General features: G+C 45.9%; 7 protein-coding genes across 8 annotated transcripts; 3 read left to right on the top strand and 4 right to left on the bottom strand.

Annotated features, from left to right (window-relative positions):
• Positions 1-110: 110 nt before the first annotated feature.
• Positions 111-1,406, bottom strand: CNB02135 (hypothetical protein). The gene is made up of 3 exons (XM_024658489.1): positions 1,061-1,406; positions 772-1,009; positions 111-701 (listed from the first exon to the last, which is right to left on the bottom strand). The coding sequence occupies exons 1-3, from the start codon at positions 1,315-1,317 to the stop codon at positions 300-302; spliced, it is 897 nt and encodes a 298-aa protein (XP_024514210.1). The 5' UTR covers positions 1,318-1,406; the 3' UTR covers positions 111-299.
• Positions 1,407-1,541: 135 nt separating this feature from the next.
• Positions 1,542-3,418, bottom strand: CNB02130 (conserved hypothetical protein). Its single transcript, XM_569143.2, has 4 exons — positions 3,077-3,418; positions 2,624-2,968; positions 2,380-2,569; positions 1,542-2,329 (listed from the first exon to the last, which is right to left on the bottom strand). Exons 2-4 carry the CDS (start codon positions 2,821-2,823, stop codon positions 1,811-1,813), a joined length of 909 nt encoding a protein of 302 aa, XP_569143.1. The 5' UTR covers positions 2,824-2,968; positions 3,077-3,418; the 3' UTR covers positions 1,542-1,810.
• Positions 3,419-3,777: 359 nt separating this feature from the next.
• On the bottom strand, positions 3,778-5,976 carry CNB02120 (expressed protein). The gene is made up of 10 exons (XM_024656504.1): positions 5,717-5,976; positions 5,495-5,654; positions 5,314-5,431; positions 5,163-5,264; positions 5,004-5,113; positions 4,817-4,951; positions 4,669-4,772; positions 4,445-4,604; positions 4,204-4,377; positions 3,778-4,159 (listed from the first exon to the last, which is right to left on the bottom strand). Exons 1-9 carry the CDS (start codon positions 5,797-5,799, stop codon positions 4,273-4,275), a joined length of 1,077 nt encoding a protein of 358 aa, XP_024512257.1. The 5' UTR covers positions 5,800-5,976; the 3' UTR covers positions 3,778-4,159; positions 4,204-4,272.
• A 164-nt stretch (positions 5,977-6,140) lies between these two features.
• CNB02110 (microtubule motor, putative) lies at positions 6,141-11,578 on the top strand. The gene is made up of 18 exons (XM_024656503.1): positions 6,141-6,387; positions 6,464-6,526; positions 6,587-6,611; positions 6,667-6,714; positions 6,777-6,827; positions 6,887-6,946; positions 6,996-7,043; positions 7,096-7,199; positions 7,267-7,396; positions 7,461-7,526; positions 7,580-7,715; positions 7,769-7,856; positions 7,908-7,960; positions 8,019-8,272; positions 8,324-8,541; positions 8,594-8,671; positions 8,720-10,715; positions 10,766-11,578. The coding sequence occupies exons 1-17, from the start codon at positions 6,248-6,250 to the stop codon at positions 8,946-8,948; spliced, it is 1,791 nt and encodes a 596-aa protein (XP_024512256.1). The 5' UTR covers positions 6,141-6,247; the 3' UTR covers positions 8,949-10,715; positions 10,766-11,578.
• A 404-nt stretch (positions 11,579-11,982) lies between these two features.
• Positions 11,983-14,753, top strand: CNB02100 (expressed protein). Of its 2 annotated transcripts, XM_569139.2 has the most exons (14): positions 11,983-12,229; positions 12,327-12,476; positions 12,537-12,758; positions 12,816-12,865; positions 12,915-12,930; positions 12,982-13,077; positions 13,123-13,187; positions 13,240-13,479; positions 13,549-13,641; positions 13,694-13,762; positions 13,820-13,939; positions 13,989-14,115; positions 14,170-14,236; positions 14,295-14,753. In XM_569139.2, exons 3-14 carry the CDS (start codon positions 12,712-12,714, stop codon positions 14,520-14,522), a joined length of 1,218 nt encoding a protein of 405 aa, XP_569139.1. In that variant the 5' UTR covers positions 11,983-12,229; positions 12,327-12,476; positions 12,537-12,711; the 3' UTR covers positions 14,523-14,753. The 2 variants fall into 2 exon arrangements, with proteins under 2 accessions (XP_569139.1, XP_569138.1); XM_569138.1 differs by lacking the exon at positions 11,983-12,229 and having other exon boundaries at positions 12,271-12,476.
• Positions 14,720-16,587, bottom strand: CNB02090 (expressed protein). Its single transcript, XM_569137.2, has 7 exons — positions 16,472-16,587; positions 16,273-16,409; positions 16,111-16,220; positions 15,905-16,056; positions 15,238-15,851; positions 15,000-15,188; positions 14,720-14,953 (listed from the first exon to the last, which is right to left on the bottom strand). The coding sequence occupies exons 1-7, from the start codon at positions 16,564-16,566 to the stop codon at positions 14,766-14,768; spliced, it is 1,485 nt and encodes a 494-aa protein (XP_569137.1). The 5' UTR covers positions 16,567-16,587; the 3' UTR covers positions 14,720-14,765.
• Positions 16,588-16,711: 124 nt separating this feature from the next.
• On the top strand, positions 16,712-18,811 carry CNB02080 (oligosaccharide transporter, putative). Its single transcript, XM_569009.2, has 4 exons — positions 16,712-17,480; positions 17,532-17,686; positions 17,743-18,457; positions 18,511-18,811. Exons 1-4 carry the CDS (start codon positions 16,807-16,809, stop codon positions 18,575-18,577), a joined length of 1,611 nt encoding a protein of 536 aa, XP_569009.1. The 5' UTR covers positions 16,712-16,806; the 3' UTR covers positions 18,578-18,811.
• Positions 18,812-19,160: the final 349 nt, after the last annotated feature.

Genomic DNA, 19,160 nt, shown 5'->3' with positions numbered 1-19,160 from the left:
CGGCGTGTCGTGCGGCAGTAACCTGTCTTGTACAAAAAAGAAACCAATCGATATCAGAGCATATTATGATCGCCTCTCACGTTTGTACGCGCATAAACCAGTTATATGCGGCAGATTGTATGCATCATCGACATGGTTAACCAAAACACAGTATGTTGTAAAGCACATGTAGGCGGACGCGACGACAGGCGTATAAGGCACATCACAGAGCCGATGTTACAAAAAAACAGCCATCATCGCAAATACCGCAGGCTTCAACTAACGACGACATGAACAAGAGATTAAACAGCACGCCATTATCAAGGATGAACAGCCCATCCCAGCCATTCGCCCACCTTTTTGCGCAAAATCTCCCCATTTTCCCTACGATAGAGATGATCTGCCTCCTCAATTTCTAGCTTCTCGAATGTTCCTCCGTCTTTGATCGCTGTTCTTCTTGAATCCTGTAGCATAGTAACCGCAGGGAGGTCATTACCAAATGCACGAAATGTATCTGCAGACGTAAATTCATCTTTCGTGCCATAAATCATCGTGACATTTACTCCACTCTTCAGCAGGTCATTCAAAGCCATGCGAAAGGACTTGCTGGAAAAGAAAGTGATGCCTGCGAAGATTTTGCAAGGAGGTGAAACGACGAGTATGTGACGAAGAAGCGGGTGGGGATTGGCCAATGTGACAAGAAGTGACCCCCAAGAATATCCCTTTGCCATGAATGATCAGTAAATTCGGACCTACCCTTAAACATGATAACAAAGTGAAAGGATAGCTCACAAATCTCATGACTTGTTTGATATTTCCTAGCAAATCAGAGACCACGGCTTCCACTTTCGACAAGTCAGCAGGGTCAGATCCTATGCCTAGCCAAGGCTGTGACCCTTGGGAGCAACCTACGCCCCTCACATTATAAGTCAAGATTGCAGTTTTGGGTGGTGGTAAGACGGGAGAAATGAGTGCCGTTTCGGCTGTCTCGGCTGGGGTAAAAGTGGCAGAAACAAGATGGCATAGCACGCTGTTTAACAAATGTCATCTTCGGAAGGCCGCTGCGCATAGTGAAACTTACGGATCGAGCATGTTTCCCCCCATCCTTCCCCACGGATGGGCAGCTGTTATCAACCGCTCAATCCCCATTTCTCTTATAGCTCCCACAATCTCAACATCAAGCTTATCATAGTACACCGGTGGAGAGGTGTAAGTTGCCAGCTGGGTGGTAAGCGGAATGGCATGATTATCCGTAAGAGGAAGGTAAAGGCGGGCCTCGAGATTGATATGGGGGCTTGAAGAAGGGAGAAAACAGTGTATATGAGGGTGAATTGGCATGGTCCAGCGTTACAGGCTATATACTGCAATCGGGAAGCGGCGCAAAATTGATCGTGACCACTGTGCTGTGATATTTATATTGGATGTCTGATTATTGAGATTCGCGAAGCATTGAACTGTAGCAGCATATGCGGATGTCCGGGACGCGACGTGGGACGTTCCTGGCCATTAAAAAGCTTACCACCATTTAAAGAGGTTAAGACATCCGAAACGGACAGCAAAAGGGTAATACTGCATAATTTGAAGTATTGCGTACGTCTGCATTTACCGGCAATAACAGCACTGAATCAACAGTGACAATATTATATATATGAAAACAGGTTGACAGGTTGGTTAAAAGAGTGTGTAGCCTCACCTAAGGAGGAGAGTTGTATGACTATTATATCAGAGCTAGATTAATTATGAACCAATTGATACACCAAAATCGTCCCAGCGATACCCAAAAGATACAGTAACAGAAATACTTCGAAAGCCCCTGTTATGGAAGCAAGTTTTATTCCTGTGCGCCGACCACCAGGATGCGGCCTAAGTTGACCACAGCTTGATTCAACGAAACCAAGTTGCCCAACGATACTACTTCATTCACGGAAGGTTCGAGAGCGGCAGTCGCAGACGCAACGGCAGTAGCGGCGGCCGTCCCTGGTATGGACACGTTGGTCTGAATCACAGCATCGGCAAGAGTGCTGGTAGAGATGTATGTGGAAGTAGAAGATGGGGAAGATGAGGGCAAAGTCGATGATGGTGACTCAGATGAAGAGTAGGTGCTGGGAGTCACATCGCTGGAAGTAGGGATATATGATGAAGTTGGGGGCTCGACGTATGTAGAGGTAGGAGGGGTGTACGTAGAGGTTGGAGGTGTGTACGTGGAGGTGGGGGGGGTATAGGTAGAAGTGGGTTCGACGTACGTGGACGTAGGGGCGACATATGTAGGGGTTTCACTGGTGCTTGTCGTAGCATCGTCAGTTTCATCGTTGAACCACCATGTCATATAGAAAACACCGAGGTTTTCGTCCTGTTGCTATATTAAACATTTGACGTACCATGTAAAGCGAAAGAACTTACTGCAAAGCGATCAAAAAGTCCCTCGGATAAGTCGAGACCACCATACGGACAAGTAGGACATTCGTCTTCAATAGTCGCAGAAACTTGCACACCATTGTAAGATATTGTGATAGATCTGCCACATTGTGGGCCAGGGTAACCGGACCCGTACTGATCGGAATTGAGAGCGACAATGTAATCGGAGGCCACACTAAAGTCCTGTTTAACGACACTTCCAGCCCAGCTAAACCAATTTATTACCTACTTCTGGTTTCCACAAGCACCCAAACCTACATCATAGAAAGTAGCTCTACCACTGTAAACAGTAGCTCTCTTTTCCAGACCTTGCTCCAAGGTGGAGTTAAGAGACTGGGAGTTACGAATGCGAGACCGAGATTGACGTGACTCAGAAAAACCGAAGACGGGAAGGGCAATGACAAGAGTTACAAGAGATGAGAACAACATATTGATTGATATGTGCTTGGAATATTGGGATTTGAGTTTTATGTAAAGGAGCTGGATGAGGAGGTGGGCTGGTTAAGAGACACTGGTGGGCCGAAGAGGTGCGGCACTTGTGGGGTTGTTAGGTCAGCGCAAAGTGCGGGTCGAGCTGTAAGAGAGTTAACAAAGTTAGGAAAAATTCCGTCAGCGAACAATACCTCTCAACACTGGCATTATTGGAGATGTCTGAAGTGACGAATGGAAAAGCCACACTCACTTGATAGAAAGATAGTACTTGCTGTTTGCTCTGAATCGATGTTGTCGAAAGAACTCAGAGAGTGTGTCGAAGTCGCAGACGACGATGTTCCTGTCTGTTTGGTGGTAAAGAGTGTGCGACGAGACAGGCGAGCTACTAGTCGCGATCTGTAGATGCTCGGCGTAAGGATTGATAAATGAGAGACAAGAGATAGACACGAGGGGCAGACAACATGTACAAGAAAAGGTGATATAAATGGGGTACTCAAAACAGGGGTCTACGGCGGAAGTAATCATATGATAGCCGATTCATGATGTTCAAGAAGGATGCTGGAGACACCATAGCAGGGATCTTGGAGATTCATCTAGGAGTTTTCGAGCTTCTCTAAAATAAGTATCTGTTTTTCATCAGCCACCTATCCTATCAGTTGGACCTTTTTCTTACGAGACCCTGATAAAATAATAAACACGCTGGGCGCGTGCTATTTGGTTCGGGACACCCCCGGGAGTCTCAAGGGTGGATCAGGTACGAGGGTGATTGATAATTTTTTGGGGTTCTGATGCTGAGCCTGGGCCTTAATGCGCATGAATGACCCGGCGGCACCGCCGGGCGACGACTCTTTCGGAGATCGGGGAAATGTTATCGATCCCGTATCATATCAGTTGCGGCACATCTCATTTATCCGTCGTCAACTTTCAGGATGCTGTCTGTATGTTTCTATATTTCGAATGCTTTTATCTACTATTTATCAGTAGCTAAGCTTTCATTGATATCTGAAATCAATTAAGAGTAAATCACGGACGGCAAGTCATTTTTGTATGACAGCCGACAGGCGAACGAGAAGAGAACATTGAAGAAGTGTCGTAGGCCTGTGTATCACTACTGCCGGCTGCAAGTCTTAAGAAAAACACAGCATGACGAAGAAGTTCAGCCTGGATCGTATCACGTTATCCACTTTCGTCTCGTGTGGCACAGACCCCTGGATAATCAATATGTTCTTGCGAAGGACAAACCACCTCACATAACCGTCGGAGTTCTCTGACTTTGTGATTACTTACGTCCTTCTACTGAGGTTATGAATGACAAATTACATTATTAAGTACACTACAAATTACATCAGAGTAAGTCAACTTCGACCGCAAGTGTACCTTGTAGACCAATCAAGCGTAGTTTTACCATTAGCTATCCACTTTCAAAGGCTCTAGTACTGATAAATATCATGGTCGCAGACGCGCAAGTACATCCGCAATCAATCCTGGCACGTCGTTGCTTCCAACTGCGATCCCGACAGCTTCGGCGACATCGATATCGCTGCCAACAAGCTACATGTTACAGTCACAGTCAGTCTTTGACTTTCATAGCATGGACTAGCAACAAATTGAAACTCACAGCTGCGTCGGCGAGACGTTTGGTCAGTTCATCAAACTTCATAATCAGGATAACTGGCCCTTGAGGCACGTCATATTCCAGATGTAATTCTGTGTCCGACACTGCTTGAACCGAACGAATACCGAGCAATGATCGGTAAAATGAAATGGAAGATGTAAGCCTATAATGATAAAACATTTCGACGGTGAGTTGCGTGCAAAAGATTCAAGATTACGATTACTGACCAACGGCAGATATCGTCCACCTTGGTATCACCTGCTTCTCTGCCTTCTCGCACTTCTTTCGCTCTTGCTTCTTCTCGTTCTCGATCTTTACTCAAACGCTGAAGCTATTCACAGGTAAGATAACGTTCCGTTACCGGCTGGCGCTCACCTCCTTAGCGATTCTGGCGACTGCTTCCCTCGTTTGATCTATTTGCGCTTGAGTGGCCTCTCGCTCGTCCGTTAATTGTTGGATTTCGACGATTTGGGAGTCCAAAGTATCATTTGCTTGGTTGATTGTCATTCTCTGATGGATTGTCAGCGTTTAACAAGAAAGACTGAAGGCTCAAATCACACACATTCTCCGGTGGATGAGTCGCCTTGATCCTTGCCAGCTCGAGTTCCATATCCCTGATCTGCTTTTGCAGAGCTTGAGCTTCAACCAATTGCTGGGACATCTCCTCATGCTCTGCAATACCTGTTAGTAGATATGGGTTAATTCATTGAGACCTACTCACTCTTGGCATTCTCCTCGGCCAGTTTGACGGATTCTGTCCGCATATCTTCGATATCAGCTTTGACGGCTTTCAAACGCTCCTTCTTTTCCGCATTGATTAACTCTATGTTTTGCGTGAGCTGTAATTAGGAGCAAGGAGATGTATCCCTTACCTCGTTCCTCGTTTTCGCCTGGTTCTACCCGCTGAGGCTCGTCTCCTGTTATTGATGCCAAAAAATGGCGCTTTGCATCTTGTTCAAGATACGTGAATTTCAGTTTTCGAAAATAGTCCTACCCCAGTCATTAGTTTCCAGTGACTTCATGTCCATTGGAAAAAAAAGGAAAAAGGCTTACTTTCTGAGCTTTCATTTCTTCTCGTACAAGAATGGGGTTATTCGGGTCCAGCGTCAAGGCTGAGTCGCTGCTGCTCATTGTAACATCTCTGAGTGCCCGTTCTTGAAAATTGTCCCTGTTTTGATGTACATTATATCCAGATTGAGCATCCGCTGTGAGTCTGTGATGGCATATAGCTGTTAGCTAACGTTCACGTAAAACGCAATGGAATGATTGACATACTGATCGACAGCTTGATGTAACTGTGGTCCTGTTAGAAGTTTGTCTTTGTTGATCGCCGCAACAACCGTCATAGAGGGATCCATAATAAATTGATCCAATACTACCCTTATGTGGAAGTAGTGGTGAGGTCAAAGATAGGCAATTAACGGACGAAGGAGGAAGAGGATAGCGAGAAAGTTCACGTTTCGCAGGCTTGTTGTTTGTTTATTGTTTTGATTTGTAAGTTTCGTTATTATGTTTAATTAAAAGAAAACCTGTCTGGTTTGAATAATGACGAGTACAATTTAAGGATACCCGCAAGCGCGACTGTCTTTCGAAGAAGGCTTGGGCGGACATTCAGCAGTATTGCCGCAAGTGGCGGTTGGATGATGCGCTACCAAGACACCTCCACCCTCCACTTCGCACAACAACAAACAACAGGTAGCGGACAACGAGTCTGCAACGAAAATCCGCAACGCACAACAGGAGATTCTCAGCTTCCACCACCCCCAATGTGCATGTGAAGGACCTATCTTCAACCAAGAGGCAATAATGTCCAAATCTATAGCTTGTCACGTCCGTTTGAGACCATCGAAACCGTCAGATGGCAAGGTCAACGAGCAAGGCATCGTTATCAATGGGAACAAGATATCAGCTCTGAACGTTCAAGGGGACAAGCGATATCATTTCGAGTAAGTACTATAGCATCGTATTGCTAGCAGTATTACTTCATTTCCAAAGCCGTAGAAACTGACGTACGATTCAAAGATTTGAGAAATGTCACAATGAAAGAAGCACACAGGAGGAGGTTTTTGAGCATGTAAAGCCATTGTACGTAAAATAATAAACAGAAAGATCTCGATAAAAGGTAACGCTGACAACATTTTCAAGGCTCGATCAGGCTTGGAAAGGGATTGTAAGTCGCTTTTATTGAATTTTGCTGCATGAATTTGCTAACGGCGAAACGTCAGAATACTACCATTTTTGCGTATGGGGTTACAGGAGCCGGTAAAACACATGTGAGTGGTATTCATAGTGTGAAGTGGTATCTATAAATGGATGCAAGTATTAACAAAACAAGACCATGCAAGGAACCAAGGAAGAACCTGGGCTCATCCCCAGAGCGGTCAATGTCTGTCCAAATTGAACCTCCGACTATGTGTTGATTCAGTTGCTAATTCCTCTACTTAGGTCATTCTACAGAGACGTGCTCTTTCTCCTTCATTGATAAATGTCTCCATGTCATATGTTGTGAGCATTATTTTTGCCTGTTTGTGACTTCCGAGCTCAAACAGCATAGGAGATACTTAAGGATGAAGTATATGATCTACTGGGTTCTCGTGCCGAAGTGAGTATAGGCATAATCCTGCGATAACGCGGCTGATTTGGTCGACACGTAGCCAAGAAAGAGGGAAATCCGTATGAGCGCAGGAGGACACAACGTTATTGCGGATTTGATCCACCAGCCAATCTCATCCTGGGAGGAATTTGAGACTATATATGAGTACGCACAACTCACGGTTTACACAAATATATTCATTTCTCTGACCTACTCCTCCGTCCCATTACAGCACTGCCTCGAAAACACGTAAAACTGCCTCCACAAAGCTAAATTCCAGTTCTTCAAGATCGCATGCTATTCTTACCATCCATCTCGAGATGTTGGGATCTTCAGACAAAGTAAATTATGGGAAAATCTGCGTGCGTGTCATGCCATGATGTTTACACCCTTCGCCATGTTAATATTCTTGACTGCTCATCGTAGTTCACCGACCTGGCGGGATCGGAGAACAACAACCTCACAGGAAATGATCGAGAGCGCATGCGAGAAGTGAGTCCCCTGTAGCTTTTCGTGGTGGAAGATCCGCTGACATCAAACGGCAGAGCTCTGCTATCAACACTTCCTTGACTACATTGGGCAAAGTCGTTGACGCTCTGAACGTTATCGCCCAGAGGGGCGGTGATGGGACAGGTGTATTCGTGCCTTATCGGGAATCAAAGTTGACCCGGCTTCTACAAGGTATGTACGATACAATATTACTCTTGACGTCTTGATCTTGAATCCGCGAACAGGTGCTCTCGGAGGGTCTTCCCTTAGTCTTCTGATTTGTTGTTTGGCTCCAGGGGAGAAATTTGCCAGAGACACAATCAATACTCTTCAGTACGTTTGGATTCACACACACTTACTAATGTTGGCTAATAAAATGTATAGGTTTGGGAAGAAATCGAAAACAGTAGAGAATAGACTTAATAACGACAGAACAGGTGAAGGACAAGTTCTTAAAAGCTAGTAATCACCGTACTCATGTTCTGTAAACTTCAGATTTTCGCCGTCTTTCTCAGCTCCCTCCACCAGCCAATTTCAAGACAATCAATCCACAAGCGCCTTTCAAAATCCATGCGGAGGGTTGTCCCCCCCTCTCCAGGCCATCTCTAGGAAGGCCTGCTTTGGCGCCTTTAGCTCCTAACACATGTCACCTAAGGCAGCGTTCGAAGACAGGCTTTGCCACTGAAGGAAAAAGTGACCAGAAAGAGAAAGTGGCAGTGGCGCTCACGGAGGAGCAATTGGAGAAAAGAGTGAGGATCGATTTACATATTACTACAGTCTAATAGCTGACGACCCTGAAGATTCAAATGATTGTGTCCCAAGAGATGGCCCACGAGCGAGAGAAAGAGCGACAGCTTCAAGGCCAATCACCTCAGCAGCCTATTCCTCAAGTGGGGCCATCATCAAATATTGACATCACGTCTAGACCTCACAACCGAGAAGCCGCGTCATTGAGTGAAGAAGAGAAAGACAACAGGGCCAAAGCAATCGTTAAGCATGCCAGATGTGTACACCAATCGCACGTGTAATAATTATAGTCAGTCGTTTAAAATGCTGACAAGGGTCTTTAGAGGGGATCTGGTTAATGCCCTAGATTTGTATAAAAAAGCCTACGAATACGCACCCCAGAACCAGAAACTCGCCATGAGGTAAGCTTGGTGGCCAACCTGTTATCTTAATAACTAATGTGGTGTAAGGATCACCGAATTGCAGCTGGCCATTGAAGGGATTCTTCCTCCCCCCCGACTCTCCGGCCGTTCAGGTCACGAGAATCGACATCTTCCCTCCGCATCTCATTTAAAGCGATCAAGAGCGCCGCACGGGTCAATGTCGTTGGCAGAGCTTTCTTGGGAAGGCGATGAAGATACCCATGCGGACTCCAAAAAGAGACCAAGGACTGAGATAGATAACCACACCTTGAATTGAAACATAATAATACACCCATTATTCTGCGTGTATTAAGCAGGGTGTATCTATCAGTAATGCCCTCGAGGATTAGAAGGCGTTGTTGCCTCATGTTCAACGCCTATTTTCGATTGGTTCAATATATCTGCTGGGTCAGGTATCATTCGCAATTCCTCTTTTAACTCTTATGTAATGTAGTCGACTGTGTGTCATATTTGAATCCTATATATGGATAGTGCTGATTAGCTTTTTCACATGTTCTTGACCTGTTGATGGATATTTCTTGCCTCCTTCGTGCAGGGCTTGTTGCTGGGTGATTTGTTTCCAAGTTTCCAAAAATCCAAGGAAACAGCTGAGCGAGTAACTCGAGTAGTATAGTGTCAAGGTCCGGACCTTCTTGCGGAGGAGGCGTCAGGGAAAACGGAAGGAGGTACGAGCGTAGGATGTAGGGAAAGCGTCGTGAAAAGGGCTAATCAGCTCGCAGAGCTAGAAAACATATAAAAGGCGTAGCCTTTCGAGTAGAAAAATGCATAGGCCCCAAGCAGCTTAGTCTTCTGGAACTCTCTAGTAGCTCGGCCGCCGCACGCATCGTCTAGTACATATAGTGTTTCTAGCATTACTCTACTGAATAAAAACGACCGGACCGAGGACACGAAATTAAAGTAGCATCAGGTGCTTTCCGACCTCTACAAGGACAGTGCATCGCTACAATTCTCAGCTGTTGTGTAGTAAATAATCGTGATCTCCCTCAAATCTCTGACAGAACGGTAAGAGGCTTTTCCTCACGCACTCTTCGTCCATTCTTATTGCCACACGCGACTTTTCACCGTCCTTCCGAGTTTGCGTTGTTTGGACAAAACACTTCTTGTTGCTTGCAGTTATTAGCTCCACAACTAGGCAAAGGTGAGATATTGAGGGAGCAAATGGCTGTGTTAAGTATGGGGACCCTTTAAAATTGGTCTACTGATAAAAGACCTATCTCGATCGACTTGTTTCAATCAGAGAAAAAAAAACCTTCCTCCTGGTGGCGGCGCAGCACACTATTACTACTACTTTTCTAGGTCAGACCCAACTATTATCACTATGGGTGGTTGCACATCTTTCAAACGGAAGTCTATATGTGACAGGAGAACGGAAATCGCTCCAATAATACATCATCAGCGTCCTATTATCCCTCAACAAAACCATTATTATCCTCCATCAGGTATATTCTATGGCCCAAAATCACGTTTTGCAACTTACATCCGCCCTACCCCATCCATATATCCCCAATTTCCGCAATACGGCCATTCTCTTAACAGAACCAATGCTTTCCAAGCAAGGCCTTCACATGGCAAAGGGACGAAAATTGAACGGAGGCTGAACCGAAACAACGCAGCAGGGTCAGTCCACGCTATCGAAGAGCGTAGTCCAACGCGTCGGTATATTCAGTATGAGCCCCAGGAATTGAAAGTCGATGGAGAACATACCAGCGCATTTAGCCAACATGCCAAAGCGTTCAACTCTTTGTCTGCAAAGAAGCCTGCTTCAATAGACTGTCTACAAGATTTTACCTGTTTTATCGAGAATATCTCTAGAGTGGCAATGGCCCAAGAGGGAGAGTTTAGACCGACTGATATGGCCACCGTGGAAGCTACAATGCTCACTTTAGGAGGAAGTTCGGGCACAAAGATGGGGAGCGACTCAAGTTTTGCTTCGAATGAATCGGAGAAGATCATCAAGTCAGTCACTTTTAATGATGAGACAGAGGTCTTTTGGCTTGAAAGCAGTCACATCGACGAGTCTGAAGTGAGTAATGCGCTAGCTTCAACAAGATGTTCGAGCTTAATTCATAGAAGGTATTTAATGATGACCCAGGTCATTCATGGGACGAGGGAGAGAATGAGAGTGGGCCATGTTGTCTCGAAGAGAATCAAAAATTTGGCATTACTGCCACTCTGGCTTCTTCGCTTGATTACGAGGATTTTTGGTTCATTGTCACTTCACCATTCGAAACTGGCCCGGAGCAAAGGCCTTCCGGCATCGAATTCCAAGCGTCAACGCCAAACTCTTACAGAATTTCCCGAGCAATAGCCACCCAAGATTTCCCCGAAAGACACCTTTCTAGCGACCAGTCAATGGCTACTGCACTTGACGGATTCTTGGATCCCATTGGACGTCGTCAAGATAACCTAGACAACGCAGTTTTACCTACTTCTCATATTTCGAACCAAGTCTGTGATCCGAGAGTGTTGGGAAAAAATCCTACAAGGGGGTCATCTTTGTATCCTAATTTGAGGACCCCTTCCCACTGTCCCAGATATGAAGCAAGCCCATTTTTCGCTGAATATCACGAAACGTTTGCCCCCTTCTTGCCCGCTCATGAAGGGACAGTGGCGCCTGTTATACAGCAGACGTGGAATACACATTCAGTGAAGCATTGAACAGATAAGCTGCTTTGGAGAAAAGCTTTTCTTATGGTTCCATGCTAGTTCCACTGATGTTGATGTGATTAGGAAATACAACATACGTTTTTCTTGATTCTTGTTGACGACGTTTTGGGAAACGGTATGCGGTATGTCAGCGTAAAAATTCTTTCTAGTTTCTTGAACACTGTCAGTGCCTGTGTATGGTTCTACCACTTGTACCGTTTGTATGATCGCAACATCAGTATCATGAATGTTCAGTTCGATTCCATAAAATAAGCGTATCAGAGAAGTTATCAGCAGTATCCCTCCCGCCAGTCTTCCGTCAGGAAAGCGGAATACGACACATGCAGGTCAATCGGGAGTTTTCAGTAGAGTGGGAGCACCATACAAATTATGGTCAGCGTCCGAAATGGGCAGTGACATTCCTTTTTTTCGCAAGCTTCTTGTGCATATTGAAGGCCGGCTGCCCGGTGAGGGAAGCGCGGCCAATGGCCATCCATGATCAACAAGGGTTCGGGCAGGCGGCAAGAAAGATCAGGCTAACCGCGGACTTGCAGATCAAACTCCGTTCAAAGGATCGGGATTCGGCCTCGTTGATGGAATGTTTCGGCGATGGCTCTGAGCCGTACTCACATCAATTCTGTTGCGGAGATTGCACACTACAATGGTCACTGCAAACTGCAACGCTGCATGCCGAGACGCTTATCGAGCGTGGAGATGGAGATCCCCGATCTCGACCATACGGCGGTTCACCGATCTCGGCAATCCGCGAAGCACTCGGGCATTGTCAGATGGGAATATGAGGATAACATCATATCGCAGAAATCCACCACAGCCTTAAAAGCGCTGAAGAAAGCAACATTACAAACAGGAAGGAAGGATATAAAAGCCCATGTATGTAGTGTCTTTCAACGTTCCCACATACACCCCAATCGCGTAACATTATGTCTGACGATTCAACCTTGGCTGACATTCATCCTATCGACGCTAGCAAGCTAGAGAAAGCTGAATCTGAACACAATCAGTTACACCAAAATGCGAGCCATCATCACTCCGAGAACACGCTTGCCAACCTGAGCCAGGCTAGGAAGAACTTCTTAGTGCTTATCTTCTCCATAGCAACGTTTGTCGACATCTGCAAGTGAGTTCTAATATCAGATGAATATGTCAGCACTGACATGAGCTCGTCCTATTCAATCAGTGTTTCTGGAGTGGCCGTAGCGGTTGCCCAAATTTCAACTGACATCAAACTCGACTACTCTCAAATCGTTTGGATCGTCACATCTTATTCCCTGTGTTTTGCTGCTCTTTTGCTCTTTGCCGGGCGACTGGCAGATTTGTTCCCAGCCCAAATAGTGTTCGAGGGAGGTTTTATTATGCTAGGAATATTGAGTTTAGTCACCTCTTTTGTGACTTCTAATAAGTGGGTCCATGCTTTGTCATAACCTTATGCGAGGCAATGTACTGAACATTTTTTTAGGTATGGGTTTTTGATTTTACGTGGCCTTGGAGGTATTGCCGGTGCCATGAGTGAGTTATTTCCCCAGGATAACTAGACTGATGCTCACTTCTACAAAAGCAATCCCTTCAGGCTAGTGAGCATATGTGGCGACCTTTAACGGCTGGGACTGACATTAATGGCATAGTCACCTCACGGTCCATCTCTTCCCTGAACCTGCTGAGCAACAAGCCAAATTAGCCCTTTTAGGATTAGCAGGTGCTATTGGAAATGTACTCGGATTGTAAGTATCAAATGATTGGCAAGAAGAGGTGCTCACCCAATGCAGGGTTCTAGCAGGTGTGTGTATGTTAGCTAGTTACAAATGGTTCTTTAGGGTCATTGCCATCATCTGTATGTTTTCAATCCCGATATTTCCAGGAGAATTGCTAAGATGATTGCGAAGGTATTGTCTTCACTATCATTTGCGTCTTGGTTTTGCCTTTCACAGGGTCAACGTACAGCCCTGACCCTAATATGCCTCGTTGGAAGAGGCTTGACTTTATGGGTGTCGGACTTATGATGACCTCTCTTATCTGCTTTATTCTTGCCTTGACTCAAGGCCCAATTGATGGCTGGGGTTCCGCCTCATTCATTGCTCCATTCATCCTGAGTTTCCCTCTTGCAATCGGCTTCTTTTTCTGGGGTGCGTAAATCCCTCGCTATACTCGGCATCTCTTAAATGGGAAGTTTTGCTGATCATGAGCAATCGCAGAATCTAAGATTCCAGCCAAGAGCGCCGTATTACCCAGTTCAGTCTGGAAGATCACCAATATTGTGATCTCCAGCTTGGCGATAGGTATCCCTTGTACGTGGCCTTCCTACAGACCGCGGAACCTCTCTGACATTTTGCCTGAAAGTTCCGTTCTGGGCGACTTCTCAGCTTCTGTACTCTACTTACTTCCAAGAAGTATTTGGCTGGACCCCAAGTGAGTTTTATGACTCATAATTTTTTCGAAACCGATTGCTGAACCCCATTATGTCAGTCAAAGTCGCGGCGGCAATGGTACCCCAGGGAGTTACTGCATTGATAATTGGCGCTTCAGCGCAGGTCATCCCCCAAATCATCACAAAGCCGCGAATCACGCTTCCCATCGGTGGAGCTCGTGAGTATTAGAGTTTCAAAGGAAAAGTCATCTCCTAAACAAATGGTAGTGGTGATTATCGCCGAGATTCTGCAAGTGTTCTCTAACGGAGGACATGGTACAGATTACTGGAGGTATTGTTTCCCTGCATTTGTGCTCGGCAGCGCAGGAGCGGTTATGACTTTCTTTGCCTCAGCGTAAGCAGAAAAGCACAGAATGCGGGAATATATAAATTGACCATCTTTTAATAGTATCAATCTCATCTCCTACTGTCCTCCAGAAATGGCTGGTGTTGCAGGTGCTTGGACCCAAGTGATCGTGAGTTTCTATCAGTTTTATTTGTGTCATAAACCAGGCTGATAAACAATATCTCCAGTCTCAAATCGCGGGTGCTATTACACTCGCAGTTCAGGCTTCTTTCGAAGGCGACGGTGTTGCTGACTGGAACAAGGCTGGCCGCCGATCCTTCTATTTCCAAATTGCTTGGACAGCTATATTGTTACTCCAGTTTTTAATTTTCTACAAGACGCCAGGAACTCCCGACGAAGAACACGAGGCCGCTAGGAAGAGAATCAAGGAGAGTGGGAAGGATGCTGGTGTGTGATTGTGAACAATGCTTTAGAGTTGAGTCAAGCAAAACTGGGAGAAGCACCTCTCTGTACAGCACATTGTCGATATTAAGTATAACTGTGTATAGATAAGAAACAAATTGAATAGTCAACAGTAAAGTGAATATTTATATATAGATGCAGAAGGATACCGACCACGAATTTACTGTATAATATAATATAATATAATCATAGACATACTTTACAACCTTACACAGCTTATGAACAAAAAGAACTGGCTACTTGAAGGATGGCGTCCAATCTTCCGCACCTTTCCTTCCTCTCCTGTCCAATTCAACAGCCTCTTTAGTATTCCTGCCCACTCTAGCGATAATTCTGGCCTTGTAGTATCGTAAGAAGGATGGCGAAATGTCCAACGATTCGCTCAGAATCTGCTCGGTGAAAATTGGGAGGGGATGGTGATTTTCTACTCCAACGTGGTCAATACCACGTCGCAATGAAACTTGACTTACCTGACGAGCCAAACACACCGCTTACTTCTCCTATAAGTGCTTCCAAACCTAGTAGACACCAGCCAGCAATCAAGGTGATAAATACCAAGAGCCAGCCGTCCACAACACAAAGAAGGGAACATGGAACTGCTGCAAGGTAGATCACAAGCAAATGAGAGAGGTGGAGAGTAAGAGGTAACGGAGGAGGGTCTATGACTTGGGATCAACACCGATTTGATGAAGAAGAAGATGTACTCACTAGACGATAGTCTCTCGGCCTTTCCCAGATGCTCACTCAAAGCCTTCACCAGATTGAATCCTCGTTCCCGCCTTGCTAAATCCCAGCCACCCTCATCTTCAGGTATCTCTCTCATTCCCTCCACGTAAAGTTCGATAAGTTTTAGAATAGCTAAGGCGAGGTTTGGCGGGTTGGGAGAGTGTAGGTTGGATTTTTGAGGTTTCGAGGGTTCAAGGGTAGTGAACGTGAAGGACTTGTCGTCCGAAAGCTCTGATGGAAGGTCAACCGAGCCGTCGGGAAGATTTAGTTGGTTAAGCTGCTGTTGAAGCTCTTCATTTCTACTGGTATCTACAGGATCCATCGCCGTCACTGCTTCAGACAGCTTAGCGATGGCTTCTTCCGCACCGAATGCCAGGCTCCCCAGTTCCCGACTTTGGTCTGATTCCTCTTGATCGGTCGGGGAAGTCTTGCTAGGACCAGATTCCGGGGGATTAGACTGGGAGCCAGATGGGCCGGCATGATCTTCAGCAAATCGTACCCGAGCCTCAGTCCTCTTCAGAGAGGAAAGATAGCCGCTGGGAAGGAGGTCGCACAAAGGCGCTTGGGGTAATGGTCTAGTGCCTTGAAGGTTATGCCTGCCAAGTTTCAAGTCAGATGAGCGTTTTATAGACAAGCGAACCGAACCCACTGCAGGGCGAAGGCAAAACTGACCAAAAGGCCAGAAAGCTCATCTATCCTTTGGCTGACAAGCTTCTGTTTGCTCTTTCCTTCTTGGTCAGGTGACTCTTCATAGCCATCTAAAGATACCTGTTTGACCTTTCCACCAGGGAGTGTAGACAGCTGTAAGATTATTTTTAGTGATTCCCTCAGAACATAAAAGACGGCAAAACTAACCATCCTTATACCGTCACGAATTGTTGTCCGCACTCCAGACCATACTTGCTTACCCTCATCCCATTTTCCAATCGCCGATGAGAATCTGTAAGATAACAAGAGGCCACTAACTAGATATAAGTACATTAGCAAGTAGCCACGAGCTGTACAAATGGTCCTTACCCATGCTGAGCGCGCCGACAATACTTCCTCCTCCTTTTCCCAATGCCTCGCGACTTATCCAGCCGTGATCTGCCAGTTTGACTATCGTCAAGGCATAAGCGACCAGAAGCGGTAGTTTTCGGGCCGGGACTCGAGACCTGAGAAACATCAACGACAATGACTTTAGGCTTTGTCAGACTGATATCAATGATGCTCGTACAATGTATAGGTTAGAAGCCCCCAGCGGGTTTCTAAAGGCGATAGCGAGGATTGTGCCGGTGGGTGATGCGGCATTGCTACTTTGCGGCGAGGCATCGGTCTTAGAAATGGATGAAAGATTACAAAAGTAATCAAAAGAATAACATGAGATCGCCGTAATAATGTAACGAAGAGCGGCTAACAGCCGTTGTTTGTTGCCGAATGCCATCGGTTACTTTTGTGTGGTCCTCGTCGCTTCATCACGACTTCTTGTCTCGTCTGTCCACGTCAATGTCCACGTAGCAACAAACTTTCTAAACCACCCAGCTATGCTTATATAGCCAAGGCAATTGCTCAATGACCACTCCTCCTTCAACCCTTCCAGCATCAAATCCTTTGCTGACAGCCAGATCGCTCGTCCTCCTCCAACTGCTTTCCCGAATCCTCACCTTCACCCTCAATCAGTCCCTTTTGCGCTTGGCCTCGCCCTCCGTGTTCGGTACTGCTGCCATCCAATTTGACCTTGTATGCTCCAGCATCCTATTTTTGTCACGAGAAGGTATTCGCAATGCTCTTTTGCGAAAAAGTGATGTCGAGGTTGAGCCGAAAAGTCAGGCGCAGATTCATGCCTTGTCAATAGCTCCTCTTCAACTGGGCATGGTCGTAGCGCCCCTCATTACTGGACTGTATCTGTGGTCATCCTCTCAAAGCACCACATCGCAGCAAGGATTCCATCTGTCATTGATTCTCTATGTGGCCTCGGCTCTTATAGAGCTCTCAATAGAGCCATGCTATATTCAAGTTCATCGGTCGTCACCGCCCAAGATCAACGTCAGAGTTCAGGCCGAAGGAGGAATGGCTATTGTAAAAGCGATCGTCACGGTAACCAGCCTAGTAGGTCTAGGAGAGGGAAGAGCTTTGATCAGCTTTGCCTTGGGCCAGGTGGCCGGAGCTATTTGGTTAGCGGTATTGTATATCAAGGAATTTGACTGGAATGTGAAGAGCCTCGTATCGGCGCAGAAAGTAGCGGGGTGCGTCAGATACTGCGAATGCTTCAGTATCCATACTAAGTCAATCTATAGGCAACCCAGATTTGACGCAGATACGCTATCCCTAGCTGTTGCAAACACCGGACAGAGTCTCATCAAACATGTTTTGACTGAAGCCGACAGACTCGCTGTTGCGCGTATAAGTCCGCTTGATGATCAAGGAGGCTATGCTGTCGCTATGAACTATGGTACGATTTTTCTACTGCGCTTTCACTATTCATTATAACTTATAATTCGTTCCCAGGTTCTTTGATTGCTCGTATCGTTTTTCAACCATTCGAAGAGTCTCTTCTTCTGTATTATTCCAACTCTCTCTCATCTGCGGCCACCCTTCCATTGTTCACCTTTACCATCCGCCTTTCTCTGTACCTTTCTACTATCATTCAAGCTTTCGTTCCTCCTTTGTTCCCAGCCATCTCATCTCTCCTACTTCCTCGTCAATACCGTGACACGTCTGCTTCATCAATCCTCAGTCTATATTTGAAGCTGTATATTCCATGTCTAAGCCTCAATGGTGTTGCCGAAGCTTTCCACACCGCCAGTGCCGACCCGGGAGAAGTCAAGCGACAAGTACGATGGATGGTAGCTAGTTCGGGAGTGTTTGCCGGCACTTTGTTTGTGCTAACCCATCTGCCGCCGCACTACATATCTACAAACGGTGGTTCCTACCAACTCCTTACACCCAACACAGAAGAATGTCTCGTCTTAGCATCATGTGCCGCCATGGTCATTCGTATCGTGTACGCTCTTTGTCACGCTAAGCGGTGTTTCTTACTTCGGAAGCCCAATTTAAGATGGTTGAGTCTGTTGCCGAGCGTAAAGATCATGAGTTGGGCTTGTCTGGTCAGGGTCGTCCTCGGTCTCTTGGCGGCGTCTGGTAGATGGGAGAGGGGTTGGAAAGAATGGGCTGAGCTGATAGGTGTTGGAGGTTTAATGGGCCTTGCAACATTGGGTTTCATGTAAGTAACATTCGCATCGTGGGAAGCCCTGCCGACTGATTCACACATACTAGCGCTCAAGCTGAAGTCGGGCATATGAAAGATTTGAGAAAGGTGATGAAAGCTGAGAAATCAGAGTAAATATCAATATTTTACAACACCACATTATCCAGGAGGAGGGGTATCAGCGAAGATATGCCTTCCTTCTTGACACCGATCACGACATGCAGATCCAACTAAGATTCCTCAGGTAGCGCTTATAGTTGAAATCGCTGTCCTCTGTATATTGCCACTTAATGAGTACTTGAGCAAGAATGCGTGTATTATAACAGAAACAATGGAAGACATTAAAATAAAAGATAAAAAAAGGACTGATAACTGGCCTGGCTGCTGGCTGATCGATGATGATGTAACTTGGTTCTGTTCCGATTTTACTACTAACCCACCAATTGTTTCCTGCTGTACGCGAAATTTTGTTGCGCCTGCGCAGCTAAAAAGAATCTGTAATCAAATGCCAGATCCACATATTTAACGCCGCTCTTGAGCCGTAAATTTCCACCAGCCTCCTCCACTTTTGTTTATTTATGCAGTCGACAAGCAGCAGCGCCCAGGTCCGCCTGTTTGGTGGGGATGATTATCCATTTTTTTTTCTGGGCAGAAAAAGGTCGAGTCAGGGATAAAGAAATGCGGAAAATACGGAGATTTAATCCAGCCAAGGACTGAG

The sequence above is a fragment of the Cryptococcus neoformans genome, assembly GCF_000091045.1.
Source record: "Cryptococcus neoformans var. neoformans JEC21 chromosome 2 sequence".
Lineage (NCBI taxonomy): Eukaryota > Fungi > Basidiomycota > Tremellomycetes > Tremellales > Cryptococcaceae > Cryptococcus > Cryptococcus deneoformans.
The sequence above is the reverse complement of the archived record's forward strand: the minus strand, read 5'-3'. Positions and strand labels throughout refer to the sequence as shown.

What these genes read in the sequence shown, in the direction of transcription:
- CNB02130 (XM_569143.2), bottom strand. Translation starts at nt 2,823, where the DNA reads ATGTTGTTCTCATCTCTTGTAACTCTTGTCATTGCCCTTCCCGTCTTC. An exon ending in GGTGCTTGTGGAAACCAGAA is followed by an intron (nt 2,570 to 2,623) that starts GTAGGTAATAAA and finishes ACAGGACTTTAG; the next exon opens with TGTGGCCTCCGATTACATTG. An exon ending in GACTTTTTGATCGCTTTGCA is followed by an intron (nt 2,330 to 2,379) that starts GTAAGTTCTTTC and finishes ATATAGCAACAG; the next exon opens with GACGAAAACCTCGGTGTTTT.
- CNB02120 (XM_024656504.1), bottom strand. Translation starts at nt 5,799, where the DNA reads ATGGATCCCTCTATGACGGTTGTTGCGGCGATCAACAAAGACAAACTT. An exon ending in AGGCGAAAACGAGGAACGAG is followed by an intron (nt 5,265 to 5,313) that starts GTAAGGGATACA and finishes CGCAAAACATAG; the next exon opens with AGTTAATCAATGCGGAAAAG. An exon ending in GGCCGAGGAGAATGCCAAGA is followed by an intron (nt 5,114 to 5,162) that starts GTGAGTAGGTCT and finishes CAGGTATTGCAG; the next exon opens with AGCATGAGGAGATGTCCCAG.
- CNB02110 (XM_024656503.1), top strand. Translation starts at nt 6,248, where the DNA reads ATGTCCAAATCTATAGCTTGTCACGTCCGTTTGAGACCATCGAAACCG. An exon ending in CAGGAGCCGGTAAAACACAT is followed by an intron (nt 6,715 to 6,776) that starts GTGAGTGGTATT and finishes TAACAAAACAAG; the next exon opens with ACCATGCAAGGAACCAAGGA. An exon ending in GACACAATCAATACTCTTCA is followed by an intron (nt 7,857 to 7,907) that starts GTACGTTTGGAT and finishes TAAAATGTATAG; the next exon opens with GTTTGGGAAGAAATCGAAAA.
- CNB02090 (XM_569137.2), bottom strand. Translation starts at nt 16,566, where the DNA reads ATGCCTCGCCGCAAAGTAGCAATGCCGCATCACCCACCGGCACAATCC. An exon ending in AGTTTTGCCTTCGCCCTGCA is followed by an intron (nt 15,852 to 15,904) that starts GTGGGTTCGGTT and finishes GAAACTTGGCAG; the next exon opens with GCATAACCTTCAAGGCACTA. An exon ending in CGGTGTGTTTGGCTCGTCAG is followed by an intron (nt 14,954 to 14,999) that starts GTAAGTCAAGTT and finishes ACGTTGGAGTAG; the next exon opens with AAAATCACCATCCCCTCCCA.
- CNB02080 (XM_569009.2), top strand. Translation starts at nt 16,807, where the DNA reads ATGACCACTCCTCCTTCAACCCTTCCAGCATCAAATCCTTTGCTGACA. An exon ending in TCGGCGCAGAAAGTAGCGGG is followed by an intron (nt 17,481 to 17,531) that starts GTGCGTCAGATA and finishes GTCAATCTATAG; the next exon opens with GCAACCCAGATTTGACGCAG. An exon ending in CTTGCAACATTGGGTTTCAT is followed by an intron (nt 18,458 to 18,510) that starts GTAAGTAACATT and finishes CACACATACTAG; the next exon opens with CGCTCAAGCTGAAGTCGGGC.
- CNB02100 (XM_569138.1), top strand. Translation starts at nt 12,280, where the DNA reads ATGTCTGACGATTCAACCTTGGCTGACATTCATCCTATCGACGCTAGC. An exon ending in ACGTTTGTCGACATCTGCAA is followed by an intron (nt 12,477 to 12,536) that starts GTGAGTTCTAAT and finishes CTATTCAATCAG; the next exon opens with TGTTTCTGGAGTGGCCGTAG. An exon ending in TCTTTTGTGACTTCTAATAA is followed by an intron (nt 12,759 to 12,815) that starts GTGGGTCCATGC and finishes ACATTTTTTTAG; the next exon opens with GTATGGGTTTTTGATTTTAC.
- CNB02135 (XM_024658489.1), bottom strand. Translation starts at nt 1,317, where the DNA reads ATGCCAATTCACCCTCATATACACTGTTTTCTCCCTTCTTCAAGCCCC. An exon ending in GGGGGAAACATGCTCGATCC is followed by an intron (nt 1,010 to 1,060) that starts GTAAGTTTCACT and finishes TTTGTTAAACAG; the next exon opens with CGTGCTATGCCATCTTGTTT. An exon ending in TCAAACAAGTCATGAGATTT is followed by an intron (nt 702 to 771) that starts GTGAGCTATCCT and finishes TTCATGGCAAAG; the next exon opens with GGATATTCTTGGGGGTCACT.